This window comes from Lemur catta, chromosome 3, assembly GCF_020740605.2.
Source record: "Lemur catta isolate mLemCat1 chromosome 3, mLemCat1.pri, whole genome shotgun sequence".
Taxonomy (NCBI): domain Eukaryota; kingdom Metazoa; phylum Chordata; class Mammalia; order Primates; family Lemuridae; genus Lemur; species Lemur catta.
The window spans coordinates 97,241,374-97,258,697 of NC_059130.1; the positions used below are offsets into that span (position 1 = coordinate 97,241,374).

Below are 17,324 nucleotides of genomic sequence, written 5' to 3' on the forward strand. Positions count from 1 at the left end.
TAGAGTGGTAGACATTGCTGTGGGGGTAGTTCACCTACTCCATCTAACCTAAATGATAAAATAGCTCTCAAGCTCTTCCCTTATCTTGCCTTGATTCTCCATTTACCAAGCATCCAAGGTCCCTTAACTGATACCCTGGCTGTAAGTGCTCTGGTCACAAGAGGTGAATGATCACCACTAGGAATGAATACTTGAATACTCAGCCTCTTATTACTGTGGTGTGAATCACACATCCTTTCTCAGGAGCTGAGAGCCAGAAATGAGGTGACTCCATCAGTTTCTACCACACTGTGCACCCTAATAGGAGCAGCCAACATGTTATTTCTTTTGCATTTGGCTCATTCTACTTTCTAGCTCATTCCACAGACTGTTTCCCAGGCAGACTACTAAATCTATTTTACTCCCTCTTAAAAAACCTATAATGGTCCATTTCCAATAGTGCAAAGCCCATACCATGTAGTACAAATGTGAATATTAAGGCCCTTCTTCTAACACTTTCCGTTGATATACTCCAGAGGGATAACCAAGACAAGATGACCGAAATGAAATTTAGACAGCACAAAAGTTGAGAGATTCACTTTAAAAGATTGATAGAGCACCCCATCAGCAGCACAATAACAAACCTCTCACCTAAACCATCAGACGGTGCACATTGTTAACTCCCATCTGTTCTGTCCAACACATCATGAATTAAAGCAGATTTGAAGTTGAGGTTAGTGTATCTTGCCCCGAAGCCAAAATCTTTAATTGTAGCTTTGGAAATAGTTGGTGCATCAGCTACCCTAAAACTCTTCTTGTTCCCCAGGCAAACCATCCATTTTTTTTTTTTTAAAGAGACAGGGTCTTGCTCTCTCGCCCAGGCTGGAGTGCCATGGCTTGATCATAGCTCACTGTAACTTAGAACTCCTGGGCTCAAGTGATCCTCCCACCTCAGCCTTTCAAGTAGCTGGGATTAGAGGCGTGCACCACTATACCCAGCTAAGCCATCCTTTTTATGTGTACCTCCATGATGATCCCACAAGGGGAATACCTTCCATTTCATTGTGTGCGTATGTTATCCTTTATGGGAGAATTCAATGCAAAGACTTTCCTGGCCCCACCCTGTGTTTACCCACCTGTTTTTTGCACTTGGTACACTGTACAATGAAGTCTCATCTTACACAGGGGTAGCATTTTAACACCAGGGCACCAGGCAGAAATTACAAGTGGTCAAAATTACCCTTGGAAATCCCTTAGGAAAAAGTCACTTGGAAGATTGCTCTATTGTCTCTTGCTGACCAGCATAGCCAATTTTTCTCCAGAATGGCAACAAATCACCATTTGCTCACCAAAAGAAATATTTCACTCAGGTGCCAAATAGTTACAAAGTGTTTCAAATGGCCGTGATCACATTTATTGTGTCAAAAGTGCACACACTATAAGGTTTGTGGAATCTGAGACCTGCTGAGAGAACTGCCACCTCCCAGTAGGCCATCTCTCTCTCTCTGTGTCTCTCATCTGGGTACACATTCATTGAGTAGAATGCTTCCATTTTTTCTTCCCTGTCAAGGAGAATTTACTTCAGTTCAAGATGATATGACCCCACTGTATTATAATTGCCCATTCTGAAATTACCTGTCCATCCAGTCAAACTGAGTGCTCCTGAAACACTGAGGCAGAGTCTCAGGCATTGTTACAATGCTTAGCGTACAACAGGTATCAGTAAAAGCTGGGTAAAATTAAACAGTCTCCTTTATGTTGGTCTACTTCATATTCATTGCCCACCTTTGAGTAATTAATGCAGGAGACCCCTGGGCCACATATTTACTTTTAGGCCAAGGACCAGCACAGGGGCCAGCCTACTTCTACAGGACAGCCCACAGCACAGCACTCAAAGCACTTTCCTGCTTTTTATTATATCCAGTCCAACCCCTTCCACATGGACCTCGAGGCCATGTCCCTGACCACCCTTCTTCTTTCCCCACCCATTCAGTTCCAGTCTGGCTCTCCGTTCTGATACAGCTGCGTATGCTCTCCAGCCTGCTGAGCGAGCACCACAGTCCCAGAGACATTTTTAACTGCCACATTTATAACCCTACATTACCCCACCACACAAGTAGATCTACCCTACTAAATAGAGAGCCAGTCCTTGCAGGGTCATTTCAATATAGTTCTCTGTCTTTATTGATATACCACTGCACACATGAGGGAAACAGTGCTTTTCTGGAAAAGACTGGAGTCCATCACATTTCAGATGTGGAAGTAAACCCTGATGTGGGCAAGGGACTGTGGCAGTCGGAGCAGCTGCAGTAGGGCTCAGAGGAGCACTCCTTCTTTGTAGCAGGTTTCTGGGCAATGATCATCCCCTCCAGGTCCTTTACTTTGTTTTCCACCATCTGAAGTTTTTTCAAAATTTTCTCTTGCAGGCCCAAGGACAGGAAGAGATTATTATTGTCTTGAAGTTGGAAAGCACTCCCTTCTGGGTTGGCTAGCAAAGCCTGAAAAAAATCTGAGCCTTTCTTGTAAATTTTGTAGAGTGTGATTATAAACAACAATGTTTTCTAAAATGAAACAACAGAGGCTGAGCGTTACTTGCTTATTCATGTGAAATGCCACAATTTACTATAGATGCAAAACAAAGAGTAATAATAATTCCTCATTCTGACGCCAAGGCTTCCATTTAAAAAAACATTTTCACACCTATTTTATCCTTTGATTTTTTACCACAAACTGAAGGAGATGCAGGTCAGGGATTATTATTTGCATTTAATTAATTAATTAAGACTATAATAATAGATACCATTTGCTGAATGTCTGCCACATCCTGGGCTAGAAGTTACCTTGCCTATGCATGACCTATTTATGCAGGAAAAAACATAAATGGATAATTATTTATATACCTTCCAGTTTGGACCCTGTCATTGTCCAAGGTCATACATAGTAGAGGCCAGACTGAAATCCAGGAATTCTTACTTCTAAGTATACTTCTAAACAGTCTGAAAAACTGGATTTCCTGGTCATGGAAAAGTTTTCAAAATATACTAGGACAGAGCTGGGCACATTGGTGCACACCTGTAGTCCCAGCTACTCAGAAGGCTGAGATGGGAGGATCACCTGAGGCCAGTTTGAAGCTGTAGTGTGCCATTATGGCACCTGTGAATAGCCACTGCACTCCAGCCTGGGGAACATAGCAAGATCCTGTTAAAAAAAATTTTTAAGGTATATACTAGGACAGATTCCTGCCAGGATAAGAATAAAACCAATCATTTTTTCCTTATTATAATAACTAGCACTACATGTTGAATATGTGCTAAACTTTATACATACAATATCTCCTTTAATCCTCACAACAACCCTAGGAGGGAAGCACTGCTAGCAAGTCAATCTTACAGATAAGGAAATGGGCTTAGAGGTTAAGTGACAGCTCTCAGGTCACAGAGCAAGTGGTGCAACAAAGATTTTTTTAAGTCCAAGCAGTTTGACTTCAGGGACTAAACTATTAACCACTCTGTTATACTACCTCTTTTTCTTGGCTGAGCTGTCTGGAGGGCTGCAAGCCCATCTTACTGATTGAGGTAAACTCAGAATTAGATAAGAGTTTGTTTTCTTGCCTTACATTCAATTAGCTAATTAAAATATGTGTGCATATGTATATGTATACACATACACATTCCTGTTGAGGATTTAGGACAGCTGGTTTACATTAAATGAGATTTTGGAGAACTGAATTTGGAATACTAAAAACTGGATTTAAACTTCAGCTTTGTCAGCTCTTACAAACTATGTGAACTTGGGCAGGTGATAACAAAGCTCCCTTACCTAGAAAATGGAGATGAGAATCTGATGATCCCTGCCCTGGCTACTCTGCAGGATTGGCGGTGGCGGGGGGTGGTGGTGGTGGTGGGGGGGGAGGGGGGGTGTTGGTTGGTTCGTTGGTTTTTTTGAGATTTCACTCTGTTGCCTAGGCTGGTCTTGAACTCGTGGCCTCAAGTGATCCTACTGCCTCAGCCTCCCAAAGTGTTGGGATTACGGGAATAAGCCACCTCACCTGGCCTATGCAGTTTTGACGGGTTAAGATAGAAAAAGGCCTGTGACCATGATTCCTAAACAATAGTGACATAAGAAAATAAGTGAATGCTACAAAATGATCCAATAAGAACTTCTGACTGCATTAAGTAAACTCATCACTCTTTAAGAAAGCCCTCTTTAAATTGTCTCCTTAAATTTCTACTGAACCTCAGTGCACTTCAGTTTCTTCATTTGTCATGTGAAAATAAGCTCCATCTATTTCATGGAATTGGGATTCTCAAGGCAGTTTGACTATGTTGTAAATAAACAATTTTTATTGGTGATTAAATGGAAGTACGTAAAGTCCTAAATGTTTCTTACAATCTCAGCCAGTTAAATTCCTATTCCCAAAAAAAGGTCCTGTATATTTATGGAGACTTATCTTGTTGAAACACAATAATGAAAACATTGTAATGACTTAGTGAATACATATGCCTCCTTATCAGTTACAGAGCAATGGCATAGTAAGAACATAAAGGCCATATCCAAGATCCCAGTTATATGACAGTGCCTATACCATAAACATAGTAGGCACTCAAAGATGAATAAGTGATCAAATTAGAGAGTAAAGCTGCTTTCTCAGGTTACGAACTAGTTTGATCTATTTTATTATAACAAGTAAGCCAGACCATTGTGATAAAGAGCATTTTTATGCCCCAAACCTAATTGGTGGAGGTTTTCAAGGATAACCTAGTTTCCACCAACTAAAAAGACAAGCATTCACCTTTGCTCCTCTGCACGGTCTTAAATCTGGGTGGCAGCAATATGAGAGAGAACTAATCAAATTTCAATTTATAACTATTTAAATTTCTTGAAACAAAAGAGTATAACCTGAACTGATCGAATACTTCGTTTCCATAAGGTATATAATCCTATTCCCAACACAATCAGAAAGGAAATCCCCAGGATGGCTTGCACAGTCGGAGCAAGATTATCTAGTACCCCCAGATTTGTTTGCTGAGGCGCACTTGTCTCTCCCAGAACATTTGCTTGTATCCAATTCCATATTGTGCTCAGAGAGAGAGACTCTAACAGGCTGTCCCAGGTACCAGATGAAGGTGAAGATGGTGGCATTTTAATAAGACAGCAGCTCCAGGAACTACATGGGCAGAGGCTTCAGGAATCTAGATAAGAGTTAGGGGGAGTGGCCTGGGAGCCTAGGTGTTCCAGAGCCATTGTGAGCTGTGCTTTGTGATGTCACTGTTCCAAAGATCAGCTTGCTTCCCCTCACTCAGTAAATCTTCCCACTGGAAACCAACCAGCCACTGGCCTGGGTTTTCAGTTCATGCACATTGCTTTCTCTGGTCTTTGGCTAGTCCTAGCTCTGGCACAGCATTATCCAATACAACTTTCTGCAATGATGGAAATGTTCTATATCTGTCCTTTCCAAAGTGGTAACCACTAGTCACTTGAAATGTGGATAATGTAGCAGAGGGACTGCATTTTACATTTTAATTAATTTTAAATAGCCACATGTGAACAATGTAGATACAGAATATTTCCAACAATTCCGTGAAATGAATAGCAGCTATTTTCACATGACAAATGATAAACCGAAGTGTGTTGACGTGGAGTAGAAATTTGAGGAGATAGTATTTAAAGAGGGGTTTCTTATACAGTGGTTTACTTGGTAAATATGGAAAGAAGTTACTAATGGATCATTTTCTAGCATTCCCCTTTCATATATCACTGTTGTTTAGAAATTATGATTTTTCGGAAGGCATTTCATGTATTTGAGCCTCACTTTGCTTATCTATTTGCAGATGGAGATTTCACCCCCTTCACAAGGTTTGTATTAGGAACAAATGGTATCAATTCTAAGCACTTGGGAAACAGTAGCATGCTACACTGTAACCTATATGACATGTTATTGAATGAATTATTTACTGACTAGCATCTGTCTAACTCATCAAGGAAGTATGAAGATATAAAAATAAAATGTATGGTCAGTTCTCAGAAAGCATTCATGAAAAAAGATAGTTCACATACAGGTATATACTCTAAATTGTGAGATCAGATTACAAAGACAGCAAGAATCCAAAAGAGTTTGCACCAAGAGAAGGGGCACAGTAAGGAAGGAAAGAAAGGATCAGTTACAACATTTTTTTTTAATAGTCTGATGCTATATAAGGTTAAGATATAGAAGTCAGACACCACAGGTTCCAATTTGTTCACTCTGGTTGACTGAGTGAAAAAACAGGAATAGAGAAGTCTGTTGGAAAAGTAATAACTATTTTGTTCTTGCAGGAAACGGAGGTGTGGTATGTTGCTTGAGGTGTCAGGGGCACATTCAGAAAATGGGGTCTAGAATGCTGTTGGAAATATAGTACCTGTGTTAGGGTGAAATGACTTACTGACTTACGAATGACTGCTGGTAATGTAAAACCCATAGTCCACTAGTGACTATGGCCAGAATCACTTCTAGCAAGGAATAAAAGTTACTCAGATAAGACTTGAGATTTGATTATAATAGTTTAAGCACAGGTCAGAAACTATTAAAGAATGGATAAAATTAGAAACACTTTGGAGAAAGACAGGATTGTGAAAACTATTTCCCAAGACTCCCTACACTAGATTACATGAGGTGAAGGGTTACATGGCACCTTATTCTTTACTTTCAAAGCATAACACAATTATAGTTATTTGTGCAATTTTTGGTTTAATATCTGTCTTCCCTGACTATTGTAAACTCAAGGAAGACAGGAACCATATACATTTTATTGACTACTGTATCCCTAGTGCTTGGCACATGGTAGGCAAAATAAGTATTTTTAAATGAATGTAAATATCTTTATAGCCAAAACTGTTCATTCATCAAGTGGCTATTATATTTGTGTAGATGCATGTATGGATTAGTTGTTAAGATAAGTACTGGGAATATGATGGATCTGGGTTCAAATTTTGGCTCTACTTAGTACTTTGGACAAGTTATTTACCTAAAGCTTAACACACTCATTTGTAAAGCAAGAATAATTCCTCCTTCATAGAGCTGAAATGAAGATTTGATAATTTGTGTAAAAAACCATGCCACACATATAGGTAAGGGCCATTATTAGTAGTAGTGAGATTTATGACCAAATACAAGGTATTGTAAATCTCAAGAGTATAAGGTGCTTCAAACAGAATCTAGTCCAAAAAACCCATTTATTTTTTGACTTCCCTCTTGGATACCCGAACACCTCCAATGATGAAGAATTTATCACTGTCTGTGGCAGGCATCTCAGCTCACCTTCAATAGTGTCATCCATCCATCTATACAGCCATCCAGCCATCTAGCCATCTGTCACTCAGTCACTTCCACTTAGTAGTCTCCCACATCACACCATTAGTACTTAATGATTTATGCAATGCCTACCTCTCAAGCCTTCAATAGGTTCTCTGTTGCCTTTCAAACAAAATTCAAAATCTAGAACATGGTTATAGGACACCAAAATACATGCACCTGGTCCCTGCTTACCTATCCAACCTTCCCTCCTTTCCCTCTATTTATTTATTCTCTCAGCTCCAACTATAGTAGTCTTGTCAATGTCACCAACACTCAAAGCTGCTGCACCACAAAGCCTCTGAACGTAATTGGATTATCCTCTGCCTGGATTTTTTTTTTTTTTGCGCAGGCTGGAGTGCAGTGGCTATTCATAGGTACGATCATTATGCACTATAGCCTCAGACTCCTGGGCTCAAGTGATCCTTCCACCTCAGCCTCCCAAGTAGCTTGGACTACAGGTATTCACCACTGCACACAGCTATTGCCTGGCTAACTTCTATCAGTTTTTCCAGTTTCAGTTTAAATATCATCCTCAAGGAAGCTTTTCCTGTCTTTTTTTAGGTCCCCATCTCATAGTGCTTTTTTCCTGTCACTTTTACTTAACTAATTATTTGTAGTGTTTTGTTTGTCTGTCTTTCCTACTAGACTCTAAATCTCCATGACACGGGAAACTTAAATATTTGAGTCTTATTCAACATTCTTATCACCCAGGGGCTAGCAGATGGTATGTGCTTAGTAAATATTTGGCTTCTTATTAACATTCAGATAGCTTTCCTATGCCTCTGGTCCTCTTTTCCAGGCTAAACCTGCCAAATACATGTTGACAGGTTTTAAAATCTCTTGTCCTGGTTACTTACCTTCCTCAAAGTGATTCAGACCTCCAAATGCAGTCTGTCAGAGTCCACTCTTGCAGGTGCAGACCAAGCAGACCAGAGCAGTGTAAGCCACTTTCTAGACCCAGCATTACATAATACGGTATAAATCAGTAGTATAAAGCCAAGAGGTATCAGTTTACCTTGAGATGGGAGGTGGGGGAAAGCAACTTTTCTGACTTTTAGAACTTTCTTTCAGAAAGGAAGAAAATTTGACTTTTTCGTAGGTTACAAGTTATTCACAGAAACAAAATGCACCAGTTTCCCACTTCTATATTCAACAAAGAAATGTTAACACTGAATGCATGACTACGGAGTTGGAGCTGCATGACTTGGCTTTTACTTACACTTCAAGTCTTATTTCCCACTATTCACTTTCTTTTTTCCTTTTTTCAGCAGTGATGGGATATGTTGGCTGGTCTCGAACTCCTGGCCTCAAGCAATCCTCTTGCCATGAACTCCCAAAGTGCTAGGATTACAGGTGTGAGCCACCATCATCATGCCTGGCCCACTATTCACTGTCAAAGACAAATACATTTAGTTTGCAGAACTGGTATTTTTGGTACTTCAAATACCACCTGCAATTTTTCATCTGTTATTCCTTCACATTAAGTGCCCCTCCCTGATTTTCTTCTAGTCAGAAGAGATTGGAAACTGGGCTCTATCTCTATTTGTGTCAGCAAGGCAAGACACTTCTGTCTCTATCTCAAGTTCTTTGTCTGTCAAATAAGGATAATAACAGCACCTACTTCATGGGATTATGAAAACTCAACAATATAATTTTACATAAAGTGCTAAAAAGCATAATTACCCTGAATTCTCACAGTACTTCCCACTTTGTATTCCAGGCCAGTGCTTCTAGAACTTTTCTATGCCTACGTATGATCCATCCGGAGATCTTGCAGATTTTGGTCCAGTAGGGTCTGGAGTGGGGCCTGAAATTCTTCATTTTTAACAAGCTCCTAGGTGATGCCCAAGCTGCTGGCCGTTACCACACTTTGAGTAACAATGTTCTGAGCTACCCCAGCCCTCCTTCACCTTTTGTTTAAGCTCCATGAAGGCCTTGAAAATTTACTTTGTATTTCTGTCTCCCAAAGCACCTGGAATTGTATGGGTTTTTTTTTTTTTTTTTTTTTTTTTGAGACAGAGTCTCACTCTGTTCCCTGGGCTAGAGTGCCCTGGCGTAAGCCTAGCTCACAGCAACCTCAAACTCCTGGGCTCAAGCGATCCTACTGCCTCAGCCTCCCAAGTAGCTGGGACTACAGGCATGTGCCACCATGTCGGGCTAATTTTTTCTACATATATATTTTTTAACTGTCCAAATCATTTCTTTCTATTTTTTTAGTAGAGACGGGGTCTCGCTCTTGCTCAGGCTGGTCTCAAACTGCTGACCTCGAGCGATCCTCCCGCCTTGGCCTCCCAGAGTGCTAGGTTTACAGGCGTGAGCCACCGTGCCCAGCCTGTATGTTTTTAAATATGTATGTGCTTATCTATTTGGTGAATGACTATGCCCCCCAAGACTATGAACTTGGCAGCTCAGCTCAGAAGTAGGCAACCTTGCCAGATGTGGTAGCTCACACCTATAATCAATCCTAGCACTCTGGGAGGACTGCTTAAGGTCAGGAGTTCAAGACCGGCCTATGCAAGAGGGAGACCCTTTCTCTACCAAAAAACCAGAAAAAATTAGCCAGGCATGGTGGCTAGAACCTGTAGTCCCAGCTACCTGGGAGGCTAAGGCAGGAGGACTGCTTAAGCCCAGGAATTTGAGGTTGCAGTGAGCTATGATGATGCCATTGTCTTAGAAAACAAACAAACAAACAAAAAAGCAAGCAAACAAACAAAAAACCCAAAGAAGTAGGCAATCTGGGACTGAGAGAGGACAGATTGGGAATGGAATGCCCCTAGGAACACTAATCAAAACCTTCCTTTTCCACAGTTCCCCACCTCTCTCACACATATGCAAATGAAAATGGGGGGGGGGGACAATGAACCTAGAAAATTCTGGGTAAAAGTAGAGAATGGAATGGTCTGGAACTCTTGAAATCCTAACCGCAGGGATGAGAAAGAAATGTCAACTGTGTGTTTGAGTCATTTCATATTGCTAGCTAATGAAACTGGTTGAAAACTTGACAAGGAACAGACAATAAAGCTACTGTATTTATAGGAACATATTGCTGGCTGGGCGTGGTGGCTCACACCTGTAATCCTAGCACTCTGGGAGGCCGAGGTGGAGGATCACTCGAGGTCAGGAGTTTGAGACCAGCCTGAGCAAGAGCGAGACCCCATCTCTACTAAAAACAGAAAGAAATTATATGGACAGCTAAAAAAAATATATATATATATAGAAAAATTAGCTGGGCATGGTGTCACATGCCTGTAGTCCCTGCTACTCGGGAGGCTGAGGCAGAAGGATTGCTTAAGCCCAGGAGTTAGAGGTTGCTGTGAGCCAGGCTGACGCCATGGCACTCTAGCACGGGCAACAGAGTGAGACTCTGTCTCAAAAGAAAAAAAAAAAAAAAAAGAATGTATTGCTATCCCTGTTATTAAACAAAGATGTCCCACTGTCCACTGAAACTCAACATATCCAAAACCCAAACTCATCTTGGCTTTTCATCTTCTTCCCAAATACCCATTCCTCCTTTGGTATTACTGCCTTAACTGTTTCCTCAAGTCCTTTTCTTCACTCTCCAAGCCCCAACACTCCTGTCTCCTTGATTTCATCTACTCTGCCTTCTGCTGCAAGTGTCAGTATAGACCCCTCCACAAGTTTGCCTCAATTACTTCAACAGTCTTATCTACTATCACTCTCAGCTCTTACAATCACACTCCATGTTTCAAGTGATCTATAAATTAAAATTTGAATGCAAATTAAAATTTGCTTTAACATCCTTCAAAGGCTCTCAGCTGTCTATAGACTCAAGTCCAAACTCCTAGTATTCATGGTTTGGTTCCTGCCTATCTCTGCAATAACTTCACCGCTTTCTATTGCTCTCCTTTTACTGTCAGCATATTAAATTATCTGTAGTTCCCTGGAAATAAGCCTTCATGCCTCCGCATTTGCCATCCCCTGCATGTTTTGCTTGCCATACTCTCTCCTTTCTACCTGGCCAACTTCTGGATATCCTCCTTTGGGAGCAATCTTGACTCCCAAAGCTAATTACTCAATCTCAGATTTTCTTCCACAAAAATCTTAATAGCTATTAAAAAAAACTTGATCTGAATGGTTTAATAAGAAATGAAAAATTACTGGGGTAAAACATGACTGCACATTTCAGGAAATAAGTGCAATTCCAGTTTACACGTGGCATGAAAACTCATTATGAGTAAACAAGAAATGGGTGAAAAATTGTAATTTATTGAAACTCAACTCAAAAAATATAAGATGCTGTAGTATACAATATATTACACAAAGCACCCTCAGGTGCACATTCAAGTCAAGTAAGAACTCCATATCCCTTTCCCTAGCCCTCCCACCCAGGGACCTTAGTATTTGTCTCATATACAATCATGCACACTTAATTTGAAAAAGGAAGCCCCAGTATATTTTGATGTATTAATTAGCACCAAACAAGAGTACAGTTCCATTTCTTTTTTTTAATAAACAAACAAAAAAACCCAATCAATAAACCAACTGGAGAGCTAATGGACTCAGCCAATACTGCTGACATAGATATTATACATTCATGTAAATACACAGCCTATTCTACCCTAAACAATGGTGTGGCTGGGTCTCAGCCTTTGTTCGAGTTGGCAATTGTCCCCATGTTGCAGTGTTGGAGCCAGTCTGTTTCTAAAACAAAATTGCTATTTAAGAACTTCCTACACAAAGCTCATCTGTCTTTTTTGTTGGAAACAAGTCTAAAATTGGTGTGGAAAACTTAGATCTTTCAAGAACAACCACTGGCCGAAGATAATGAAGCTGTTTTAAGGCAAGCTCTCCACAGTCTGTTAATGCTTTGTCCAGTACGACCCTCAGGTTTTCCAAGGAAGGAACTGTTGTTGTTTCTGCTACTATCAAAGGTGGGATTGCAGTCAGGTTCTCATGAATTGTAGAGTCACCAGAAGAATGAGGTATGTCAACTTCAGGGTCATGGTCATTCATCATATTATTTGCCATAACAGTCCCCGTTAAGTCATTACTGGGCTGTGAAGAATTACTTAATGTTAAGTGCTCTGTAGGCTCCCAATCATCAAAATCATCTTCTTTCTCTTCACTTTCCTGAATAAATTTCAGAAATGAAGACTCAAATCCCATAGGTTTGTAAGTCTTCAAATCAAATGACCTGGGCTGTGAATGCTTCCTAAAATTCTCTTTTGGGACATGGGTTGAATTTTTTACAATGTTTTCTTGCCCTGAACTATGCTGCCCACTTTCTGAGTCTTTGATCCTTGGTAAAGGCAGCTGGAAATTTGCGAAATAAGACCCACTTTCATTTCCACTGGGATTAGGTATGGAATTTTCTATTTTACAAGGAGGAGGCTGAACTATATTACATTGTTCCAAAGAAGTGGTTTCTGAACTATGGTTACATTTCAAAGTTCCCCGGTAGAGCAGAGTATTTGCATCAAATACTGGGCTGCTTTCTATACACCCCTTCTGACCTCCATCCCTTTCACCTGGATGAGAGGAATCAGTGTTCTGGAGGGGTGCACTACTGTCACCCGGGGAATGGCTGTGCTTTGTGTGCTCTGATTCATAGCTTCTATTTTCTTCTTTCTTTATACAGGGATCTGTTTCAGAAGGGGGCTCCTCCTTAATTTTGGTACCGTACTTAACACAAACAACAAGGTTCTCCATCTGTTGCTCTAAGTAGGCACTACTCATCTGATGGGTACGTTTGTAATGCCTCACTATGCTGCTCTCCAACTTCACCACAGATAAGCATCCTTGAACCATGCAGGGGTACTGTGTGTGCTCAGACTGCTCCACACACATATGGAGGGCTTCAGCTCTTGTTTTAAAACTAATTGGAGCTTTCTTTTCTTTGATTAAGCCACATTTTTTAGTCTTAGCATTAAATGATCTCCTGGTAGTCTGATGTTCATGCCCCTGAGGATGAGCTGTTTGACATACCTTCTCACTCCTTAGTAGTCTTTCATTTGCTACTTTCTGACTTCTAAAGAGATCATCATAATAGTCCTTATGTCGGTAATATACATGTTGGGAATAATTACTGCGATGAGTGAAAATCTGGCCACAGCCATTGAGATCACAATGAATTTCATAATCTGAATGTATTTCTCCTTCAATATTATGCTGCTCCATCAAGTGGTGCTTCAACTTGTTGAATGTATAAAAAACAGCAGGGCACTGAGGCTGGTTACAAGAAAACCTTGCCACAGATTCAGCTTCAGAAAGTACTTTAGGCTCTTCAATATGGTCTAGGTTATGAGAGTCACTACAGTGCTTAGCAAGAGCTTTGGAGCACAGGAAGCGTTTGTTACATTCCTTATATTTGCAAGCAAATATCTTTTTACATTTGACAAGTTCCCTTTTGGTTCTTGCTTTGTCTTTTTCTAAACATAATTGTTCTTTGTTGTACTGATGTACAGTTCGGTAATGGCGAATCAAGCCTTTCAAATTGGTGAAGGAGGAGTTGCAAGTTTTATGGATACAATGGAATGGTTTGTGATATTTATTCAAAATATAGCACAAATTTCCTTTAGCAACAGTTCGCCTGCTACCTCTTCCCTCTCTTCCTTCTTGTTCTTCTCTATGGCTGCCTATTGGTGATGAAATATCTGATGTTTTACTTTCTGTTTCCTCACAGGATGACTCCAAATCTGTTTCTGAACTGCATTCATCCTTTTTAGAGTGACAGTGTGGCTTATCAGAGTTACCACTGGGATCACCTCCAAGTTCTACAGAACAATCACCTTTCAACCTTTCTACTGAGCATGGGCCTTCATGATCACATTTTTCATTATCCAATAGTCTGTGAGTTGCTCTGTCACTGCCAATTTGATGTTTGTTTTTATAATGAATCCTAAGGTGTGTTTTTCTCGTAAATGACCTTTGGCAAATATGACACTGGAATGGGGAATACCGATGTTGAAACATGGTTAACTGAAGGACTTTTTCTTTTGAATAATTATGCTTTTTAAGATAATGCATTAGCAAAGCCTCTCTGGTCACAAATTCATATTTGCATCCTTGAAGCTCACAGAAAAAAGGCTTAGCCGCCAACTGTGCAAGGTACTGACTTGGCATATTTTCATCTTGATTCTGAAAATTAAGGTCTGAGATAGTAGATGAAACTGATTGAAGAGACTTAGCACCACTGGATGGGTACCCCTGCAATGACCCTGAGAAAGATCCATGTGTTATCGAGTTTTTCAAGCTTAAATGTTTCAAGCGTAACAGAAGTTCCAACATGGTATCCTCTGTACATGGCCTTTTAGAAGCACAAACGGAGGCTTCTGAGGAATAACCTTGATGTTCTCGTTTACATTTAGTATGAATGTTGTGATCTAGACTTTCATCTGGGGAGTCACTATTTGTATCTGAACTGGGTTTCGTTTCTGCATCAAACTTTTCAGTTGTTTGATTATGTTCATTACCCAAACAGGGCAAGACATCTTTTGTCTTTATCTTTTTGGGTTTGAAATGGTATGGATGAACTTTCCGTAGATGTTTCTGCATTCCTTTTGCATTTTTGTATGTGGAACCACAGCCATCAAAACCACAGGTAAACTTAGTACCATCAAAACAAACTGCCACATTGGAACATTTTTCTTTTAAACTGGAGGGCACAAAGACTTTCTCATGAGATAATAATATATCCTGCATGGTTTCAGAGTGATCTAGTGTGTCAATCAACTCTTCATTCATTGAAGCTGAAGAGCTATGACTTAACTGATCACTAGAATTACTGTCACTGTTTTCTTTCAGGTTTTCTGCAGTTTCTGTATCTATTTGAGTAGTAGCTGATTCTGCACAGAAGAGAAGATCCTCAGGTAATTGTGATTTGTCAGTTTGGTCAAGTAGACGGGGCTGATCAATACAATCTTGCTTTTCACCTGCTGCAGACTCCTCAAGTTTCACTGGTTTCTTTATGTCTCCATTTGAACTTTCAACATTATGCATTGAGAGGTGATTCTGGTATTCAATTTTGGAATAATAGAACTTTTTACAGCCAAGAAAGTTGCATGTGTAAGATGCATCCCTAAAGTGTTGTGCTTCATGGTGGTAAAGCTGTCCCAAGTCACTGAAAACAATATTACAGCCATTTAATTCACATTTATAACGCAGATCACCATGTTTTTGTTTATGGTTAAGTAGTTCATTTACTGATCCAAACCTAGCATAGCAGTCTATAGATACACACATATAAGGTTGAGGACCACAATGCACTTGTTCATGCTCTCGCAGGTGAAAAGCAGACATGAAATGTCGTCGACAATAAGTACACTTCTCTCTTCTATTTTTCATATCCAAGTAGTGCTTGGCATTTTCATCATTATTTTGGTGTTCAGCTTTAAGATGCACACTTAAGTATTTAAATTGCTTAAATACACGGGAACAGTCTGTACCAGGGCATGGGTACAAATCTCTGTCTTGCAGGTGGCAATCTTCTAATTTGCTGAATGTGACATATTCATGAGATTCTCCTTTGGCTTGTTCATTCAATGAATGATTTTGCTCCGGGGTTGCAGAAGGGCTCTTGGGACAAATACCCTTTTGAGAGCCTTTTAACAGTAATTTCTTTTTAGAGCGGTCCCTTCTGCTTGGTGGCATTTTAACATGTTCCATCACGTGAGGAACAAACATTTCTTTTCTCTTGAATTTTTTAATACAAACTGGACAGGTATAAATCCCATCTTCCATATGCATCTTAGAATGATGAAGAATCCTGGCCTCTATATATTCCCGTTTACATAACAAACAGAAAAACTTATATTGAAGCCATCTCTGATATCTTTCAGAAGAGCCAATGGGTTTTTTGTCTCTTTTCTCCTTATGTTGATCTGTCAGATCTCTTCTTCTATATTGTTTATCTTCTTTACCTTCATCATAGTCACTGAGGATTGACTCTAAAACATCTGTGTCATTAATAGACATTTCATAGCCACTTAAATCATCATCAGAATCTGAGGCTTCTTGTCCTAGAAGTTGGTGGCAGTGTCGTTTTAAAGTTTTCCAGTCCCAAAATTCAGGATCAAAAGGCCAGTGGGCTTTTAAAGCTAGTAAGAGCTCACATCGAAGAGAATTCGGAACTGGTGCATTTTCTTCATCAAATTTTTGATCTGGTTGCAAATACAGATCTTCCAACATATTAAATCCATCCAAACTGGGTTCAATTAAGAATTCTGTAAGTTGACAGGCTCGTCTAACTTCTAAATCTCCTGGTAGAAGACAGGCAATTGTTTTACAAACTGATGCCTTCATTTCCTCATCCTCACTTGATCTGAGTTGAAGAGCTCTGACACATAGTAAAATTGACACCCCAAGACCAGCATCTTTTGCCTATTGAAAAAAAATAAAAATAAAAAAGTTATATTTTTCCTATGCAGAAATGTTACATAACTTTTGCTATAAGGTATTTTAGCCTCTCAAAGAGGCTAATTTAGAGAATTCTTACATTTTATCTTAAATCTTTCATGTGAGTTACATTTAGATAAATTCTTGCCTCAACATGCAAAGGACTAGTTTAGCTGCTACAACAATGAACAACCATGTACATTTACAGAGGATCCAACTTTACAAAGCACTGCCTATTAAAGCAGTCCCTAACTCCCAAAGAGCTTATTTATGTGCCAAATGTACAAACAATAAATGCACATGAATCCAAAGGAATTCAAGATAAATAAGGTCACTGCAGGATTAAAAAAAGAATGGTGTTAAGCTGAGTAGAAAGGATAGGGTTTAAATAAACAGGGGCAAGAGGAAACACAGGTATAGAAGTGAATCTGAGATTAAATTAAATTTAAAAACTCCATGTATCACGAACATTCGTTTTTTTTTAAAACCCCAAAGCTAAAATAAATGATCCTCTCCATTTACTCCTGAAAGAATTTAGTACTTTATAGTCACAGATGTATTGAATCTCAGCTTTACATGGAAAACCAACAGAAATCAGAAAATTGTTCTATGGTAGCAAGTTCTTGGAAACTAGTCAAAAATCAGGAAGAAGACTAGT

General features: G+C 39.7%; 2 protein-coding genes across 3 annotated transcripts in view; both read right to left on the minus strand.

The window, feature by feature from the left end:
• Positions 1 to 2,139: 2,139 nt before the first annotated feature.
• Positions 2,140 to 5,223, minus strand: TMCO2 (transmembrane and coiled-coil domains 2). The gene is made up of 2 exons (XM_045548144.1): positions 4,879 to 5,223; positions 2,140 to 2,540 (listed from the first exon to the last, which is right to left on the minus strand). The coding sequence occupies exons 1-2, from the start codon at positions 5,119 to 5,121 to the stop codon at positions 2,223 to 2,225; spliced, it is 561 nt and encodes a 186-aa protein (XP_045404100.1). The 5' UTR covers positions 5,122 to 5,223; the 3' UTR covers positions 2,140 to 2,222.
• A 6,296-nt stretch (positions 5,224 to 11,519) lies between these two features.
• The window catches only part of RLF (RLF zinc finger), a 68,308-nt gene continuing 62,503 nt past the window's right edge, over positions 11,520 to 17,324 (minus strand). For both annotated transcript variants that reach the window (XM_045548145.1, XM_045548146.1), the window contains one exon: positions 11,520 to 16,651. In XM_045548145.1, the coding sequence (XP_045404101.1) occupies positions 11,993 to 16,651 (4,659 nt within the window). In that variant the 3' untranslated portion in view covers positions 11,520 to 11,992. The remainder of the gene's footprint in view (positions 16,652 to 17,324) is intronic.